This window comes from Juglans microcarpa x Juglans regia, chromosome 8D (assembly GCF_004785595.1).
Source record: "Juglans microcarpa x Juglans regia isolate MS1-56 chromosome 8D, Jm3101_v1.0, whole genome shotgun sequence".
NCBI classification, from domain to species: domain Eukaryota; kingdom Viridiplantae; phylum Streptophyta; class Magnoliopsida; order Fagales; family Juglandaceae; genus Juglans; species Juglans microcarpa x Juglans regia.
The window spans coordinates 33,357,884-33,368,787 of record NC_054608.1 but is presented as its reverse complement, the minus strand read 5'-3'; the positions used below and the strand labels follow the sequence as shown (position 1 = coordinate 33,368,787).

General features: G+C 35.7%; 1 protein-coding gene across 1 annotated transcript; it reads right to left on the bottom strand.

Moving 5' to 3' along the window:
- Nucleotides 1-1,511: 1,511 nt before the first annotated feature.
- On the bottom strand, nt 1,512-10,460 carry LOC121242540 (uncharacterized protein Cbei_0202). Its single transcript, XM_041140409.1, has 14 exons — nt 10,069-10,460; nt 9,404-9,466; nt 7,753-8,202; nt 6,212-6,283; nt 5,281-5,406; nt 4,949-5,161; nt 4,542-4,589; nt 3,488-3,649; nt 3,196-3,357; nt 2,999-3,092; nt 2,792-2,910; nt 2,645-2,689; nt 2,216-2,536; nt 1,512-1,968 (listed from the first exon to the last, which is right to left on the bottom strand). Exons 1-13 carry the CDS (start codon nt 10,402-10,404, stop codon nt 2,303-2,305), a joined length of 2,124 nt encoding a protein of 707 aa, XP_040996343.1. The 5' UTR covers nt 10,405-10,460; the 3' UTR covers nt 1,512-1,968; nt 2,216-2,302.
- Between the last annotated feature and the right edge of the window lie 444 nt (nt 10,461-10,904).

Here is a 10,904-nt window from a genome sequence, read left to right as displayed (position 1 = left end):
GACTGCATGCATGCATGCTTCGACATCATTCTTATTCATTATTCATTAAGAAACTTTAGCCTGCATTCTCATACATCACGCGGGGATTAATGACTTGTTGGAATTAGAAATGATGAAATGCATTAATAGGGTTCAAACTATATATAGCTTTAAAAAATAAAAACAGCTAATGGTACGACAGATCGACTGAAATTATATTTGAACATATGAAAAAGATATTGCAAATCATAGATTTGGATACACATCAGAGCCAATCGTCCGCATGCATTAAAGTTTAAACGACTCCAAAGACCAAATTATGGGCACTCATGATGATATGGATCATGTGCCAAAAAGATGCTGCATGCACAATTATGGTGAGTGATCAGAGCTAGCAGCCCATGCAAACGCCATATGCCATCTGCATGTCCCCATGCATTTCGTCTCCAACATGTCTTGTTGATTGCCTTTTTCAAGATTTTTCTCCAAAAAAATAAAAAAAAGATCTGTTAATGGGTCCCAACAAGTCACCCAAATCTTCGCGCTCAACACATGACAAGGTTGCCCCACAGTTCCCAAATTTCATGTGGGTATTCTTTATTGTTTGGAACAGTTTATTGGGACCAGAAATGTTGTTTGCAGGCACAGGCCATCAGGAATGGTTCAGAATGATGTTGGTGTCCTTGTAATAGAATGGTATATCTTTCTCACCGATTGTGGTTTTGTTTGCTCTAAAAAATTATTGTACTAGATGACATTGGATGCCCTTCAACATGATTATCAACATGATATTAGTATGGGAGAAGACTACGGTTCTGAGGTTTATTAATCTTTTATTCATATATATGAAAATAGTATTGCATGTTGCATTTATTTAACTTTCTGCCATATGGGATATCGTTTCTGTTTGGTTGATGAGAAACTTCATTTTTTTTTTTTTTAACTAAAAACGAGCTCAAGGCCTCTTATTATTAAGATCTCTCACAGGGGTGGAGAAACAACCATATTTACAATTGCAAATCTCAAAAGAAAATTACATCAATGACGAATATAAGAAATACTCAATTTGTCCATACATACTAAACCCCGAAATTCTAAAAAATCTGAAATTCTATGTTGAGTCCCCTCTTTGGCCAAGAAATCCGCCACCATATTTGCATCTAAAATTATGCCGAAAACAAACCTTGAGAATAAGAACAAGCTTCTATACTATATATATATATATATATATATATATGAAATATAAGTTTACTACTCATCATTCTTACACACCACATCACATTTTTTATTATTATTTTTTTTTAAATTTGTTTTTGATTTTATTTTTCTTAGACTTATTGAATTCTTCTACTCATCATCAATATACCACACATTTGGTAAGACTAAAAAAAAAAAAAAGAAGAAGGTGGTGTGTGGAGATGATGGATAGAAATTTTAATGAAATATATATGAATGCTGCTCTATAGTTATATGGTTCGTTTAAATGGGAGAAATAGATAAATCAAAGACAGAAAAGGAAGCTACAACAGTGATGGGCAGAACTTTACCTTGACATAATGAGTACTCAAGGTTTCTATATGACAAATATATGTCCATGATTAAATGTCACTTGCTCAATTTAAGTAATTAATGTTCTGATCAACTGTAAATAAAAAGGGCTAATTTTCCAAAATTTCTTTACAAGTTCTGGTCGCTTGAGATGTTGCCCCTGCTATGGGACTTCCCCAAGGTTAGACTATGGTTGCAACAACAAAGTGATTGGCGGCCGACTCTAGGATCCACTTCAGCAGCAGACTGGAAGCAAATTATACAGTAAACTGCCCTACCAAAACCAAAAGATCACAAAGACAGTAGACTGCTTTATAATAGTCAAGCAAACGATGTAGGAATATGCCTAATCGACACCAACAGACATTATTCCTCGACTTTGCTTCCAGGTATGACCGTAGGATGCAAACTGCAGAGTTCAGGATCATCCAATCACTAGAGCTGGATAAAGATAGCGATGAGAGGTGATAGAGTTAGTAATAGGAAAGGAAAAATCTTTAGCCACAAAGGGATTACACAAAAGTAAATCTACAAACTGATGTAACTTGATGTAGTACATCAGATTGTAAAGTTACTTTTATTATAAAATAAATCTAACGGATTCCATGAAACTACTTCAGTTTGTGGGTTTAATTTATGTAATCTCTTTGTGTCTGTAGTAGTTCTCAAGTAAAACCTGATCCTTTACCTATATTTGGCTATGTGGAAACCATGTAGATAATTGAGCTTGTTCAGGTGGCTTGCATTGTTTAATGGTGAAACAACCAAATAGCTCCTAGTACTTCACAAGTCCTGCGCTCTGAGCCTTTCCCAAAATGTTCTCTATGCTCTCATCATACAAACCAAAATTTCTTGCCACAGCAAAACCTGCATACAAGCCATCAACTGCCGCACTTACAATCCCTCCAGCATAACCTGCTCCTTCACCAACTGGATATAGTCCTTTCAATGATGTGCTCTCGTATGTGTCAATGTCGCGTGGAATCTGGATGGGAGAGCTGGTTCTAGTCTGGATCCAAAAATTAAATGAAAATGATTTTGATAATCTCAAGGAAGAAAACATGTTTTAAAGAGTCCCTTTGGCACATAAACAGGATACACAATTCAATGGAATTACCTCCACTCCATGGAGAAGGGCCTCACTGGATATGAATCCTGGCAACTGAAAGTTCCAAACTTTGGGGTGTAAACAAGTTGTAGTTCCACAAATTCATCATAAAGGACAGCTGAAGAATAAAAATGACGATAACAAAAAATGCTAAACCTCTCTGTTGAATGCTGAGATGGAATACTGCAAAGCCTCCTTAATATGAATTGGAAATAGCTCGTGGAGATTCGCTGCCTTCACTCCTAATCGATAACTTGATGGTGGCACAGATGTCACTGACAAAACCAGTAAAAATAATGCTAGCTGAAGACTTTAACAGCAAATGTGTGAAAAAAACTTGAGCAAATGATATTATAAACTTACCTGATAGCTTGTTTTCCAAAAAATCAGTAACTGTCTGCACAGGCACCACAAAATTTCCCCCACCCATTATAGCTGCTCTTCGCTCAAATTCCCTCTGAAACCATATAAGAACATTCAATCATGATTTAGATCATGTGCGGTGATGTAATCAGGAAAGTAAAACACTCAGAAGGTCATGAGTAAGGCCTGAAAGATACCTGAAATTCCACCCCTGCAAGAGGTCCGTTGAAACTTAGTGCATCAAAATCCTTTGATGAGACGGAAACAACAAGTGCAGCATTTGCCCACTTTGAAGCACGTCGAGAGAAAGACATGCCATTGATGCATAGTTCAGATGGATTTGTACTAGTAAGAACTACCTGAAAATAAATAAATGAATTTATTGAATCTGTCAATATTTACCATTAGCAATGATTACACCCTGCCCCTTCACACACAAAGTTATACCTAACAGGATTTTTTTTTGGGGGGGGTGGGTTTCAAAGATACCTGTCCACCAGGACACATGCAGAAGGAGTAGCAGCTGCAACTTATTGCCCCTGAATTGGAACGTGGGTCACCATCCTCTCCATAAACATACTTGACGACCTTGTAATCTGCCACCGGCACTTTTCCACGTCCTTTACAAACCTCAGTGGCCAATGCAGAATACTATGCATTTGTACAAATGAGTGTTTACATCTTGGTGAAATAAACAACACGTAATGAAAAGTGAAAACAATTGAATTACACGACAAAATATCAAATCATAGACTGGACTAAATGAACTAGTCTACTATCTATTTTATGAAGAGATGGAAAACTGCAAGAACTTTGCCCACTAATAAAAACATATCCCAGCATCATACCACTAGATTCACATATACTACATCATGTTGCTAAATTTCATTTGGTAAGCTGGTCAACAATTTGTATTCCAATGAAATCAGGTGGTTTGGGGGTTAGTTTAAGGCATGTGGTTTGGGGATCAACCTCTAAAGATATCCTACCCGGAATTGTATGGTATTGCTCGCTGAAGGATGCATTGCATGGCAGAGAATGTGCAAATTCGAAATGGAAGTACTCATTGAGATATTTCTTTTGTGTAATTTTAGAGTTAGACAAGGAGGTGTGGGCAGTATTTGCCAGATCCCATCCAAGAATCACAAGTGTAAAGTGAAGTCATATTATAAGGTTTTAACTTTTAACATTACCCATGAGCGGCAAATCATTATTTTGGAAGACTCCACATTTCTTCAACACATAGGTTAGAAGCTCAAGGTTTGTTAGAGTAGAAATAATCATAAATTAATTTAAGGAGTTATGCTCTTCTCTGATCAGTTGTATGACAATAAAACCAGAAATATTATGATCAAATAATATTGATTGGCTGCTGTAACTAACAAATTTAAGGACATACGTCCATAATTGTAGCATGTCAAGAATGAGGACAATAAAACTGAATAACTGAATGATATCACATTTATAAAAAAAAATGTAGAGCTAAATTTGTTGAACCATTAGTTGATCAATTTTGTTGAAAGGAATTGGAAATATAACGAACCTGTATTCTGTTTATTAGTTCTTGAGGGTGCTCAATCCGCAAACCAACCTGTTCAGCCATGTTAGATGCTGAAAATAGAGAAAACTCACGAACTCAAGAATCAAAGCCAATCCATAAAGTTTATATGCAAATGGATGTCAAAAGTCAATATCTGCACCTTTCCATTTATTTCTTTTCAGTTCCCAGAATCTCCTCTTTTATTTATTTTTTATTATTATTTTGTAATATTGAACAGATGTGCCAGAAAGAATTTTACCCAAGCAATAGAAGCTCTGGATTTGGAAACAAAAAAAAAAAAAGAAAAAAAAAATTTGCACACACTCTCAACTGGAAAATACACGAGTCCACACATACATATTGAAATTAGAGCTGATCAATTAATAAAAATAAAATAGAAGCAAACTTACAGCAAAATCTTTTGGGACCAACACCATATTGTGAGAAAGAAGCATCTGGTATATATCACGTGCAGAATGCCCAACAGCCAAAACGACACCATCATATCTCAACTTCTGGCTATTGGACTGCAATTTGTCACTTGAATCAGAAACTGTCACCCCCACAACACGTTCACCCTCTACAAGCAGATCGTCAACCCTGGTCCCAAACTTGATAGTGACCTAAGCACATAAACTTTTACATTAAAATCTCAGAATATGCACTAGTATGCCAATTGACCATGGCGTATGTATCGATCCATTTGTTTATAATAGGAAGAAGGTAGATATATATTACTCACCCCCAATGCTTGTAGATGTTTCCGAAAGTTACGAAGCAAAGGAATCAATCTATCTGTTCCCAAGTGAGGCCTACCATCTACCAAGATATTTTTTGGAGCTCCAAAGTGAACCAAAGTTTTCATAACCTGAGACAAGAAAAAATGTCAGTAGACTTGTAGAAGAAATGAACATGTGGCCAACAAAATTGCAAACAAGGCAATGAACACATTTGTTTAGCTAACATGAATAACCACTTCAATGGTACCATTGCTGCATCTCTCTCTCTCTCTCTCTCTCTCTCTGGTAAACATAATCTGTCAACTTCTACATGCAAGTCTTTTTTACTTATTATTGTTATTGAACATCTTACCGGCCCACCTGCCAATCATTTGCTTGAGTTTTGTTTTCTTTGGGTTCAAATTACTTAAAAGCGTAAAGTATGTGCTTTGGAAAAATGACATAGGAGACTCAAGGCTAAACTGCTGGTGCAACAATTACATTTAAGAATAGAAAGGGTTTCGTCGTGTCATGGGAAAGGTAAAGAGTTCATTAAATTGACAATTCTCCTTTTTCATGAATAGCAACCAACATTATAAAGTAAACCAATCATATCTCAAATTTAATTTTCGCTAAAATCTTAAATGTTATACCTCAATTTTACTGAGTATCACCACTGGACAAACTATGTTCTCAGTTGAAGCAAAGAAGATTACCATGCAAAACAGGGAGCAGATATAAAAAGGAACAGGGGCAATATAAATATGTGTGTGTGTGTGTGTGTGTGTGTGTGTGTGTGCAAACTTCTTCACAACTTGCCTTTTAACAGGAGTATGATAGCTATAGTTCCAACACAAAGTTACAACAGAAGAATTTATATTTTATGAAAATAATAATTTAAATAAAAAAAAACAACTGAGAAAAATAAAAGTAAAAATAGAAGTGGAGTCCTACCGCCAGAACACTGCCACTGTTTCTTCCAATTCTAGTTACCAGTTTACCATCACTCCAGGTACCTGCACCACCCTGCCATGCATAAGTCCTTAATAAATCTCAAAGCTCAAAAGTACATAAATAATGAAAAATCACCTTCATGATGAGAAAAAAGTTAAAATGATCATGAAAAGAGAAGAAGAATGATGAAAGAAATACAAAACAAAATCCATGTGAATGTATTTGAAGTTAAAAATAAGCAATGTTTCTTATGCATATTGGATTAAGCTATAACACAAGATGTTGCCCTCCATGCAATTACAGTAACACACAATAAGTGGTAGCTTGGCATAAGGTATATACTATGAAAAGTCATGCTAAGTGCACTATGTGCCATAAACTCTGGCACTTGCTTCTTTACAAGTTCATAGCATGCAGGAACCAGGCTGCATAATTGGTTTAAATGGACTAATGGTTCCAGATGCCTGCGCCTCAAATTATCCAGGAAGCATGCCTTAGTTAGGGGCATAATTTCACTGATTTCAAATAAAGAGGAGTATCTCTTAGTGACAGAAAAGAGACAGCATGAAGGAAAGTTGCTAGAGGAGAATCACAGTCAATTTTTCTTTTTCTTTTTCTTTTTTATTGGCACCGGGTGTCCGAGGACAACGTCCTAACTAATCCCAGAGATGCACAGGCCCTCGGCAATGAGTTACCTGCAAGTACACCTCAGGTAATTCAAGAGGAAAATCCCCCACTCTGATGGCCCCTAGGAATTGTTTGCACCCAAGAGGATTTGAACCTTAGACCTGGAGGGAGCATACCCCCAAGACCACGACCTTTACCACTTGAGTCAACCCCTAGGGGTTTATGCCATCAATTCATATACCATGTTAGCTAAAGCATCAACTAGAGAATAATTCAAAAGCAAGACCGTGAGCAATCAAAACCAAAAAATTTATCAAGATGCAGGGTGTCCCAGTTTGGCTATCAGATCGATGTACAGAGGCATATAGCATATAGGTATGTTATATTAAATTTTCCAACACAAACAACATTGTTGGTTTTAATGCCTCTGTATATGTCCGGTGATTTGATTAATACTATTGTCTTTGAAGTGAATAAAAAACTGGAAAGAAAATGACAGTGAACCAACTTCTCATAGAGAGCATATAAAAGAGATAGCTCTTTTTTCCTTAAATTGATAGTTTTTAACTAGCCATCTCTTCCATTTTACCACTATTTTCAAAATTTCATTCAACAAAGAAAGGAGGACAAGAAGGAAAAGAGAAAGACAAGTATACTCTTTTAGGTCAGTTATTAAAATCCTTCTAGTCTCCAAAAAGTCAACAATCTATCTACGATATGACGTAAATAGTCATGGACTCAGTCAATAGAATGCAGTGTGACAATGAATATGCTCGACATCACTTGGCCAAACAGGCAAACACACGTGATTCCTCTTAAAATAATAGGGTGAAGACTTGAACAAAGCAACAGCACCAACTAGAATTGAAGATACTAAAACAACCTTAAAAGAACTAAGTGAATCAAGATATAACCTCCCCAAAGCAAAAATTGCTTTCCATTTGCAGAACACGACGGACAATTAAAGCACCAATGTCACGCCCTCTTTGTTCCACTGCTTGGCCTCTTTCTATTAAGGTAACGTCAGCACCAAGTTCTGCAAGAACAAGTGAAGCAAAGAGGCCAGAGGGTCCACTGCCAACAACTGCAATTTTTGGCTTTCTGGTTGTTGGGCACTTGTATGATTTCTCTGACCCAAAACCAATGTTGGATCCATTTTCTCTTGTTGGTGAACCTTGGTGGTTCTTTTTGACATCATCTATTATACTAATCAAATCACCAGAAACTCTTTCATTAGGAATATGTTCTACTAGCCCAACTTTAGGCTTCAGTCGATAAATGAAATCCCAAGTACGAGGCTCTAAACTCAGAAGTTTTCTGACATCTATATCCACAGTATATACAAATCTTGGCTCCTTCGACAGCTGGAAAGCATCAGTGAAGAAAATTACTTGGAGAAATGGATAACACAATTCTATATTCCTTCTGCCTCTGTCTATAGCCATAACAACAAGAAACAGAGGCAACAGAGATACAACAGGAGATAAATAAACAAAGATATCATATCACCTAGAACAGAAGAAAACAAGCTTTGGCTGAAGAAAGTAATACTGCAAATAGGCATCATAAAGACATGAACTAGTTATGTAAATTTGAAGACCCATTAAAAAGCTTTCAGAGCATGCTCCATATGAATTGAAATAAGCTGCAGCAACTTCAAGAATAAACTAAAATAAAGTGGCAGAAGCTAAGAAAACTGACCTCTTAAATACAATTATTTATGTGAAGCATCAGGTCCATCATATAAGTTTATTTTCTTTTACTCTGTAGGTAGAACATAATTCATCGCAATAGAGTCTACAGTATGAGCAAACCATATTTTCTCCGAGGATTGTATCTGAAATTCTGAATTATTGATAGGTCATTGAGGTGTGATCTAAAAATGCCTATTCTTCACTTCTACGGCATTTTCCTCTACCTTCAATGGAATATAGTTTTTAACACCAAAACCATTTTGGTATTGTAAGTAACAAATTTTTATTATACAATACTCCTTTTATGTTTTCAATAGTTTAATCACAAGTCTAATGTCATATTCATGCAATGAAAATAGATATCCTTCAGTAAAATTTTCAGGTTCCAGGGGAAACGTGAAGCGAAAACTATATTGTGCTGTATAGAAGCTTCCTGAAAAGTTACTGCATGCCGCATTTCATATTATCTACATCTATAAAGATAAATAGGATGCATGGAAACCCTTCCCAAGTGCTGAATGTGGTGGCCTCCATTAAAGGCATCTGTGTTTAAATTATGAAAAGAGAGAAAGAGAAAAAAAACTTCATATGGATAGGCATGAATCATCCCCATCGAGATAGTCTACATGGATAAAATATTAGTTTGTGTCATCACATAAAACTATCATGATATGTTGGGTTAAGTACATGCAACAAGTTGTTACCGAGGTTATTTTTCATTCTGATTATCACTAAACACAATAAATCAAAAGATGAAAATTTTGGCTAAATCATTTTTCAAATAAAAAGGCAATAGTTGAAATTTATCTTCTTTCAAAGGCTAATAGATTCAAAATGAACACAATCATAAACACAGAATTATGTAGCAAACCTTCCTGGCATCAAAAGATTTCCGAACAACGGTGAAAGCATCCATTGGCAGCATCGAAGCCACCTGGCACGATGGGAAAAATAAATGTTGATAAAATATCTCACCACGAGAAGTTCTATAATCCATTAACGAAATAACCAAGGACATAAGTCGGACTTTGTAGTCACTGCGAAAATGTGGGAAGTTGAATGATACCCAAAACTTTGATTCCTAAATTTTCACTATTTGAAAGTAAAACTCCGAAAGAAAAAAGAATTTCGTCCCAACTGAAACCAAAAAACTAATACTTTATATATGAGATAAGGCACTAAACATAATTACATTTGAAAGAAATATCGAGAATTATAAATAAATCTAGTTTGGCTGCCTAGAAAATTTACGACAAACAACGAAGTCGAAATTTGTTCTCTGAGCCTACAAGGAGTGTAGGATTCACTAGACTTGTCATCTGACTTCAAGAAACCCAAACGGAAAATCTATAGTAGTTATGTTCTCCATTGATTGGCCATAAAATAGTTGTCATAATCGAGGTCAGTCTTTCATTTTCCCGTAATCCAACTTACCAAAATCCCCAAAATACTCATACTTTCCATGTCTATTTTCTTTTCATCTCTTCTATTTTCCTCTACCTCTAAAGAACGACAAAATTCAATTGCCCAAATTACCGGAAACTTGAGCACTTTGGCAATCGCTGCAAGCAAACCATCCGAGACGCCAAGAAAGTCCTTCCCGGGATCCCTGTGAACCGGAACGCCGAGGTTGGAGAGCCTCCAGATTCCATCGTACTTGTCCTCCTCGACCTGGATTTGGTTCTCCTTGAGCTTATACTTGAGCTTCTTCTTCTCCGACGGGTACCGCTGCTTGCCGGACCTCCTGGAGCAGAGAACTCGCAATGCTAGGGGACGAGGGTAAGGAAGCATATGGAGGTGATGAGGGATTCTAGGGATGGGAATCAGATGTTGGACATGGAGAGGGAAGAGCTTGGAGGGAAGAAGAGACATTGTTAGCGGGAGCAAGAGAGAGTTTTGTTCGAGTTGGGACTTGGGATAACGAATACCTTCATATTGCTTAGAGTAAATACTCTTTTTTTTTTTTTTTTTTTCCAAATTAACAAGAACAGCAGTTGTTTAGGGTAAAATACAATTTATTTTAATAAAAATAACTTTAGATGCAGCCTTAAGATGAATATATATATAATTTTAAAGTGTATAAATTTTGTGTATTTTTTAAAAAAAAATTTAAGAATAATCTTCGAAATTGAAATTTTTAATTTTTTCGATTTCGATTCAATATAGTCCTATTTTTTTGATTTGCGATTTACACATATAGCACCATATAAGTTTAGTATTATAATTTTTTTAATATTGAATTTAATTTTTATAAATTAATATTTATTATTAACAGTTACTAATTTATTAGTGTCTAATTATACTAGTATAGTATAAGTAGCACCTAACTTATATTAAATATTGTATTAATTTTATGTTATAAGATTAATAGA

Bases quoted from the DNA above. Each gene is read 5' to 3' on its own strand.
- LOC121242540 (XM_041140409.1), bottom strand. From the start codon at position 10,404: ATGTCTCTTCTTCCCTCCAAGCTCTTCCCTCTCCATGTCCAACATCTG. The intron at 9,467-10,068 runs GTAATTTGGGCA...CCATCGTGCCAG, and splicing joins CCAAAGTGCTCAAGTTTCCG to GTGGCTTCGATGCTGCCAAT. The intron at 4,590-4,948 runs GTAAGTTTGCTT...ATGGCTGAACAG, and splicing joins TGGTCCCAAAAGATTTTGCT to GTTGGTTTGCGGATTGAGCA.